Source organism: Idiotropiscis lumnitzeri, chromosome 3, assembly GCF_059441095.1.
Source record: "Idiotropiscis lumnitzeri isolate Australia: NSW breed Sydney's pygmy pipehorse chromosome 3, RoL_Ilum_1.0, whole genome shotgun sequence".
In the NCBI taxonomy this organism is placed as follows: domain Eukaryota; kingdom Metazoa; phylum Chordata; class Actinopteri; order Syngnathiformes; family Syngnathidae; genus Idiotropiscis; species Idiotropiscis lumnitzeri.
This window is the reverse complement of record NC_142393.1, coordinates 10,188,785-10,198,315: the sequence shown is the minus strand read 5'-3', so window position 1 is coordinate 10,198,315 and position 9,531 is coordinate 10,188,785. Positions and strand designations below refer to the sequence as shown.

The following is a 9,531-nucleotide window of genomic DNA, read 5'->3' as shown; positions in this document are numbered from 1 at the left end:
ACTTCCCATATTAGTTCATTCTTTAAATTTGTTGTAATCTAACAACGACTCACATCGGCACTTTCTTGACATCTAACTTCGACGTAACACTTTGTAAAAAATGACAAGACGACATATTTTTGGCACAAATTGAATCCCATACATTCGAGCTCAGCCGAGTGCGTGTCACCAATCTTCGCGAACGACCAATCAGCAGCCAAGCCAACGTCAGATGTAAACGGAATTCACTGAACATACTGCCACGCTATTGGCGTTCACGAAGGAATCGGTGACGTCATCTTCCGTTCGCAAACGATTCGGTGAGTGAATTTCTCGTTCAACGAGAACTCCACGCTGTACACCAGTTGAGTCAGTGAGCGGAGTCTTGCTATGCATGGTTTGCGGTTCGCCAAGGAAGGAACCACTCACAAACAGCACTGTTTTCTTGCTCGGAAGTGCGTTCGTTGGGATCCGTTTCATCAAGCTCACGGCTCATGTTAAAGTCAATCCAAGTACCGGGGGCAAGCGAATGAAAATAAATAGAACGAGTGACAAACTTCCAGTGATGGAGAGGACTGTGTTTTAGGTGACACCTTTATTTGAAAACATTTATTACAATACATATATGTACACTTAAATATTGTTATCCTCAATGTTTACTGCCACTATTATGTGGTGCTATCATCATAATACTGCTTTGCCATTAAATTGTACTTTTATTTCCAAATTTGTTTGGAGCTCGAATGTTTTATTCTTGTTTATATTTTCAGCTTTTCGCTTCAACTGACAAGCCTGCACTTCGTAACGCGTGCAAAAAAAATAAAAAATAAAACACGCGTGTGTTTAAGTCCTCCAAAATAAATGTTTATATACGTAAGAATACTGTTTATGGTAATTATTATTGTTGTTAGTATTTATCCCCATAATTATAATGCTGGTTTTAAAATTAAAATGTATTGTATGTTTACGTCACAACTCCTTTTGGGTGTTTTATTTGAGTGGTGCATTCTCACTTCTCACCAAATGCGAATATAAAACTATTTGCCTGATGTGATTCCAATACATCAATGCAAGCGCATAGATAGGGGCAAATGCCCACCGAGCGACGCATTTGATGTAGAGAAGGTGTCGATATTGACTTGAGCAGTGTGTGCCTGGAAGATGAAGTGGAAAACACCGCACCGTTTGGCCTTTGCAAGGTTTGTTCGTCTTCCACAAGTACAGGAAAGAACTAAAGAAGTCAAATCGCCGTCAAGTCAAATAAATGTTAATACTGAAACTATTCAGTGAATGGGAAAAAAAAAGAGCGAACGGGCTGCAAATTCCCGTTCACGAACCAGTCTGTGAGTGGACGAGATGTAATTTGATATCCCGGAGATTTTGCAATAGCATGTAGTTCAATGTGTTGCCGTTTTTGCGAATGTTTTGACCTTTCTCGGCCACCGTAGTTATAGTTTTTATTTTTAACTTACATTAAACATAAAAGTAATGTTGCCGTGAACATAATATTTTTAGAATACAAAATAATTGACGAACCTTTTTAACCTTTAACTCCATCCACAAATATAACATTTACCACAAAAAAGGTCCCTTTTAAACTTCAAATATCGTGATCAAGCACTTAAGAATGATATTCAGAGTCGGGCACATAAAATTACCCACAGTGCACTTGGAAAGGTAGTGACAAATTATTATAGACCTATAGCCTGGTGAGGGTTTTGCGCTTCTACTCAGGATCTTAGCTGTTACTAGTGCAACACTCTACTGCACATCTGGAGATCTCAGATGTTGTTCCTGGAGGTGGTGGGAAGGGTTATCCAGCATGGTTGACAGCAGCTTGGTCATCATCCTCCTGTCCTTCACTTTGTCAGCTGAGCCTGTCCCGAGCGGATCGGCCGCCTGCCCAACAAATCATCGCATACATAAAGAACACTGCGACTACAGTCATAAAAGTTCTTCAGGATTGTCCCCATGTCTGTTCTGACTTTTCTTGTGTAGAGTGTCTGTTGTCTCTCCAGTCCAGTTAGTTCTTTTAGGCCTTGTATACAGGCTGATTTTTCAAATCTTAAAAGATATCTGTTAAAACTCCCACGCATGATGAAATGAGGGGGAAAAAATCAGGCATTAAACAGTTTTTGTTCATATTGTGAGTGGTCTGCTGTGATAATCCAATCACAGAGCATCACTCACATTAAGATTCCGCGCCACCAAGAATCTTGACACAATTCCTCCAGGATAGGAATCTGTGATCTCTCCAAAACGAAGTAGGAGACACTTCTGCATATGCCTCAGTGTTATTACCTCAGTGTTTCCAAAGAGGATTGTGGGCGGGAACATTAAAAAATGGCAAAGTCACCACAAACACATTTATGAAATTATCTGAATAAATTAGAACATTTAAAACATGCTTGCCATTTGATGTAATGATTAGCAATGTTATCCATTTATGGGAAAATATTTAAATGCAAACGTCACCTTCTTCTGCTTTACTTTTGCTTCTTTCCACGTTTGCCAAGTAGGTTACAATAAATATGGGTGAAAATGTTGCCGATCAGCATACATATGAATAATGTTTGTGTATTTTCATGAAGTCCAGAAAAACTATGCAAACCCTGAACAGCAATAGGCTGTCTTATTTATTCATTTCCATTGATATCGTTTGCATATAAAAATAAAGCAAATATTGCTTCAAGCATCACAGGCATAATTCTTCCAATATGAAAGATAATGCGTGCATAATGCACATCTTTTGGTTTACAATTATATACTGATGAATGTGTGATTAAGTACAGCTTTCAACTAACACATCCAGGCAAACTAAACATTTCAGATAAAAAAAGAAAATAACATACATGTGTAAATGAATTATAAAAGCCATGATTTTACTGCATTACAGTTTGACATATTTTCATAAATTTCTAATTAATACTGTGAGAATACGTTATTGCTATAATACTTACTGATACAAAAAGCCAGTGTCACGCAAGTAAAATATGAAAGTTCCCAATCGTGCTTGTTAAATAAGACGACATTGGAGTAGTGATACTGTACAAAATTAAAAAAGCTCACACTCCCAGCATTGAGGTAATCGCAAGATTTTCTGTGAGGTTATACATTTTGCCGTGGTTTACCTGAAAATTGAAAACCACCTCCGATGGGATTGCCATCAAACTGAGTGATTCATCTGCAGATGAATATGAGAAGTGAGACAAGGAGGAGGCTCAAGGAGACTTTTGTCGCGTTGTTCTTCAGGAGGACCTCAACGGAGTAATGGTCACTCACCTTGAGCGCCTGAGGAGAAAAGAAAAACACTTCAGAACAAATACAGTTTGTAGTTCTCCATTCTTGTTGTACACTAAGTAGAATGACAATAAAGGGCATTCTGATTCTGATTCTGATTCTGGTGTAAATGGTTGTTCGTTGACATGTGCCCTGTGATTGGCTGGCAACAAGTCAAGGGTGTACGTTGCCTCTCCGCTGCAACTCTAAAGAGGATAAGCGCCACACAAAATGGATGAATGGATATTTTCTTCTTGGAGGGCGGCAATGTGAAGCTGTGGTGAAGGGGCCGAGAAATAAGCCATTCATTTTGTTATTCGGTTGTTGCATAGCATTTATGAAACAAATGCAGGGCACTTGTTTAGAGTCTTAGATTTAGGGTTATCTGACCACATGCTCCATTGTGCCGCCCCATTATTATTGTTTTTAATAACAAAACTAGTCAAATGCAAATGTTAATCACACATGGCTTTAGGTGTCCGTAAATGTTTTTTTGAGGCTGATTTAAAAAATGCCTATTTTCTATCACAGCAGGTTTTTGTGATTTTGTTTTTGTTTGTTTTATAAATTTGACCACTGTTGCATATTATAGCTGTGACGTTTCAGGAAAAAATTCCGTCTGTCGCAGAACCTCACCCTTCATTCATAAATATTACAAAATGTCTTACAATATCATAAATTATTGTTAATATATTACCATTATATGAAAACCTGAATTAGGGGGAAAAAAATCAAGAAACATTTATTTTCCTATTGACCGGTATAATCTAGTAGACTGAATTGTATAAAATTTTATTTCAAAGTCAAAGATTCACATTAAATGTAGGGATAGAAACATGCAGCCAATTACCTCTTCCTCTGAGAGATGATATTCCATTTGAAAGTTAAATGGCTTGGCTGAAAAGGGTACAACTGCTTTGGCAAATGTCTCACCATGCACAACAATCCTAATGAAGCACAAAGGAAATACATGTGAACTCACTTAACACTTTATTTAAACGTGAAAATAAAGCTTACGTTCCCTAAAATAATTGTGCACCAAACTTTATTTTTGCTCCCCAATTATATGTATCCAAATGCAGCAATTGTTTGGTTTAACGTTTGCACACACAGTCGTAGACTCATAGTACTTTTTCTGTGACTCATTTACCTGTCATAAGCGCAGGAAGTGGTCTCTCGGACGGTGGTGTCGGTCTTCTCTGGCATCAACCAGAGCAGACTGTTGTCTTGAAACAAGCGCAATTTCCCGCGGCTCCTCTTGGAAAGGTAAGCACAATCAGCATTGAAGTCCCCAAGAAGCATTACATTCTGTTAAAGGCACAAAAATCAGAATTGGAAAGTCCTGCATAACTGGGACATACAGACAAGAATTCTGTGTGCCGGTGTGTTTTCAAATTCACATTATACAGAGATGATTTTTATGCTGGGTAGGTTGTGGCGGAACCAAGATTAATTTATGCAATGGCTTTCCATTAGGTTTATATAAATATTTCAGTATGTCTACACTCCACATTTCCAGGATGTAGCAGTAAGGCAACTAGTTTGTCAAACTTTTTGATTGGTGGGCCACAATGGGTTCTAAAATTTGACAATGGGGCCCGGACCAGGAGCAGATGGATGGAGTGTTTTGGTAACCTCACCTCATTGGAGAAAAAAAATACATTTAATATTAAATGAAAGTGAACAAAAGCATAACAACAATATGTATGTCTTTGAAAAAAAACAAACAAAAAAACAGTATTTATAAAATAAAACATTAACAAGGTTCATTCATTTAATTTTTTTTCAAGTTGGGCGGGCCGGATTAAAACGTTTAACGGGCCGCATATGGCCCCCGGGCCGTAGTTTGCCCACACCTGGTATAAATACTACCAAAATTTGGTCCTGATGTTATTACTTTGTACAGCTCCCCTTTGCCAACAAACTGGATCTAATCTTTTCAAGATGGGAGAAGAGTTAGACAGACAGACAGATAGATAAAAGTGACCTTTTACCTCAGTTTTCCACATCCTCTTCACATGTTGCAGAACATCATAAAGTGCATCAAGCTCCTTGGAGACGTTAGCTGGACTGGTGTGTTGCGGGATAAGGACAAACTCCTTGATCGCTGGAGACGCAAGGAGGGAGAGGGGTGGCATAAGAATACCGTCACACCTCTGTGCCACATCTATACATGTAATTTTATGAGGATTTTTCAAGGCCAAGTTTCAGGAGACAGACCTGTCTTTGGAGCTTTGAAGCGGACAACAAACGGCTCTCTGGAGAAGGCATCAACATCTCCTGGCTTGTTGTCAGGGTACTGATACTGGCCCGTGACTGTTACGGTGTCAGCCCTGCATACATCACACCGCTGTCACATTTGGTATATTACACTGAGCTGTATAATGAATGTGTTGATGTGTGTTTTGCTTACCTGTAGACAAACACATACTGCTCCTGGTATGTTTCAGACCTGCCCAATCTTTCACTCGCCACAGCTTTATATTCATGCTTCGGGTCATACCTGAATATTAATCATATATTAACAGACAGGGGTCAACAAGGGTCAATATACTGATCCAGACGTGTGTATGAGTGCGTGCGTTTAATCATCACTTGTTAAGATGCTCAAGCAACTGGGGCAAAGCTTTATGTCTGCTGTCTCTCACTTCCTGGAGTAGATTCACATCACACCGGGTGATGATCTGCAAGAGGTTATGAAAGAATGAATTACCTTGGAGCGACACACAGATGTCAGTATCACAGATATGGATAATAAGCGCTTGATGCGGAGCATTGTTAGAAGGGCCAAAGACTATTACAAGAGCATTCAAGGGAGATGGAGGCGCCATACTGTTCCAACGCATTAAAAGCAAAAACAATCTTAAAAACAGTCGAATTAGGGGACTGTCAACTAGAGATGGGTAAATGGAGCTTCAAATCTGCATCATGAACCAGTTGTCGTAATTTTGGACTCCAGTAGATGGCACTCTCTGTTCAACATTGGGCTGAAAGCACACTGACTTGCCATTTTTTTAAACCTTTTATTTAAAGCAACAGTGCCATCTACAGGACGCAAAAATACGACAACTGGTTCATGAAGCAAACGAAGCTTCATTTACCCATCACGACTGTCAACATGTGGTTTGGCATTCACAAAGTCAATTTTTTTTTCTCAAATATATCCTCTGTTAAAATGTCTAATTCCCCAGTCCTTCAATATACCTCTCGCGAGTTTTAAATTTAAAACAATACGATTGATGAGCCTCACGTGAAGGTGCTTTGTGTGTTGAATAATTTAACAATTAGAAGCAGTCGTTGAAGTCATGATTGTGTAAATGCAAAGTGTTTATGTGTTGCTGCTTATTTACTGACTGTTGTTATAGACAATCAAAACAACCTCTTGTACTTTCATGCTGAACATTTGAATTTCCAGAGAATCATAGAACACATTTTTTTTTTATGATATTCTCCATTTTGATTGCTTTGCCTCCATCATGTGGATTTTTGCTATTCGCTACCAGGCACAAGTATGACGGGTCACTGAATAACCTAACACAAAACCCAATCAAGTCCGTAAACAGTGAGCAGCAAATTAAAAAGATGGACATCCTTACCTTAGCATACGTGTTCATGACATCCTGCTTTTTGGCTTTGGATTCCCCAAAACCGTGAAGGTTGAAGGCACAGATTCTGAAATCTGAAGCGCCATGAATACCACACACGTTAAGACCGGAAAGCAGCAGGAGGAGCACGTGCCTCATTGTCGTAGCTGTAAGAATAACAAACAAAAATGATTTTGTATGATTAAACATTTCCTGGTTGTGTTGACACAATGCTGTGGATAATCAATCATAAAGCACCTGACCCAAGTTTGCTCAAAAGACGCACATCTACTACGAAGACATATTCAGGCAAAAAAAATTGCTTTCACTTCTTAAAAATACTGTTAACAATACGACAGTAAAATGGGATTTGGTCGCTATATTTACATAATTGTTTTCCCAACACCTCTACAAATTGTTAACAAAATTTTAAAAAGACTCGTTGATTTAATCCGAAATGAAAAGAAACAAAGCGTAATCAGTTCAACATTGTTTCCCACAGAGAAAATAAAGGAGACTGTTGGAATCACAACGTCAATAACGTAACATTGCACAACATTGCAACAGAGGTGCTTTTTTTGGCAGGTTGGAAACCTTTGCCCATTGGTATAATATTAACTACAAATATAAATATTTTGCTGACATCACCTTATCGCTGAGATTGTTGGCGGAGTTTATATTTAACATACTGTATAGTGTACATACCAGACAGTTGACAATATGATGGGAGCAGCAACACAATGCGTTGGGTGTGAGCTAGTATGTACCTTTTTGTGTTATTTTGCCTTGAGCTTTAGCTTCCAATGTAAAGCACAATACTGTATTATATGGCTGTTGAAATGACAAGAAGTAGACAACGCCATACATGTCACAGAGTCACAAGGCTGGCTGGAATCTTCATTATAGTGCTTATCTTTGGGCTCAGCACACGCGGGTTTCCTATTGTGAGTCATCTTAGTCATGGGAAGTTAGATATTAAATATTGTGGGAAAGCCACACAACAGTCACATTTGGTACACTTGCACAACCCAAAAATAAATACAAAAATAATAATGTGAAGTTTTATGTAAGGGAGGTATTCATTTAATGTTGTAGATACAGTACTGGATATTTTCCTTTATCATATAACCTAATTATGAGAATCAAGCACCTCACAGTAATGCAGTTCAAGGAGTGGGGAAGGGTTCTTAATTACGGCCCTGTAACATGTGGTGCATTAATATATAATTTCTCCCCTCGATGATTTATTATGAGTTAAAGTACATTCTTTTTATTATTTAATTATTTTGATCTCACAAAATAATGTGTCCATGGGAACAATATTAGTAAAACATTTTTTTTCTCGTTTGAGCAAAAATAAAATTATAATTAATATATAATTAATTTTATATATATATATATATATATATATATATTACAGTTTTCAATTGATTAGTTGTTAGTTGTTATTTGATTGGGTAATTCATTATAATTTCTTTCAAAATAAATAATAAAATGTGAAAAATTAGAACTCATTATTCAATTAAAATACACATTCAAAATATACATCTATGAATGACCTGGTCTTGTATTATTATTATTAGCATTCCGTAAATAATAATTTCATTAGACCAGTGACTGCCAACCTTTATTGAGCCAAGGCACATATTTTTCTTTCAAAAAAGTTCACAGCATACGGCCAAAAGAAAATGTCACCTCAAGCCATCTAATAGAGGATAATTTATTTGCTCTGTCTCTTTCATTGGCATTGATAGATTAACAAAATTGCATTATTTGTTATAAGTTTTTAAAAAATGTCCAGTTAAGTGAAATATTATAATTTACCGTACCACGCCGCTGACGGCACACTGATTGAGAATCTCTGTATTAGACTTTAAAAGTGTACCTAATAAAGAGGCCAATGAGTGTGATTTCAATGCAAAACTTTAAAGGTCATGCAGGCTATATGCGGGAAATGAGAGTGAATTATTTCTGGTGTTTGCAGCTGCCCAGTGACACATTCATAGCAAGTGTCACATGTTTAAAAATTCATACATCTAAATTTGTCAACCTGCCCTGGGGCTCATAAGGAGGACCAACAAAAATCTCTCCACTAAATAGCACATTTGTTAGACACAAATTCATGCTTCAATTCAATTAACCTTAATTTGTACAGCACCTCATCCTACAAATTGTAACTTACAGTAGCAATAAAAGCAGACAACAAACACAGCCCCTCCCCAAGCCCCACCCACTCACCGAAATAAGGACTGTTGAAAATGCTGAGACATACGGCTGAGCACAGGCACCAGAGTGAGGACACACCGTCTCTAGGTGGGGGACGTCCACGCCAGGAGTCAAGCCTGCTTGAACAGAAGACCATGATTGTTGAGACTGTATTCACAAATGCTCACACACATGCACAATCTCAAATCACATATTTTCCTGTAAGAATCCTTTTATGAGAATTAAAAACAAAACCAAACAGAAGCTTACCAGGTTCGGTTGTATTCTTCTGACAGCTTCCTCCTTTGTGAAACATGAAGCCTGCCCAGCGTGACTATTTCCTGTGGGTGGGACTTCCAGCTACTTGGTGAGTCGAAACATAACACGGCTGTGCTGACTGCGACTTCCTACGTTCTTGGAAGGTGACTGGCAGTTTCACTTAAACTTTTCTTTGAAACAAATTCAGTGGGGAAATTCCTCACAC

General features: G+C 38.0%; 1 protein-coding gene across 3 annotated transcripts; it reads right to left on the bottom strand.

Moving 5' to 3' along the window:
* Positions 1 to 2,581: 2,581 nt before the first annotated feature.
* Positions 2,582 to 9,457, bottom strand: dnase1l1 (deoxyribonuclease I-like 1). Of its 3 annotated transcripts, none has more exons than XM_088291888.1 (10): positions 9,318 to 9,457; positions 9,081 to 9,184; positions 6,855 to 7,009; positions 5,854 to 5,942; positions 5,672 to 5,761; positions 5,479 to 5,591; positions 5,253 to 5,365; positions 4,409 to 4,515; positions 4,109 to 4,205; positions 2,582 to 3,270 (listed from the first exon to the last, which is right to left on the bottom strand). In XM_088291888.1, exons 3-10 carry the CDS (start codon positions 6,999 to 7,001, stop codon positions 3,160 to 3,162), a joined length of 867 nt encoding a protein of 288 aa, XP_088148014.1. In that variant the 5' UTR covers positions 7,002 to 7,009; positions 9,081 to 9,184; positions 9,318 to 9,457; the 3' UTR covers positions 2,582 to 3,159. The 3 variants fall into 3 exon arrangements, with proteins under 3 accessions (XP_088148014.1, XP_088148013.1, XP_088148015.1); XM_088291887.1 differs by having other exon boundaries at positions 4,409 to 4,566; positions 9,318 to 9,453; XM_088291889.1 differs by having other exon boundaries at positions 4,409 to 4,566; positions 9,081 to 9,187; positions 9,318 to 9,334.
* Between the last annotated feature and the right edge of the window lie 74 nt (positions 9,458 to 9,531).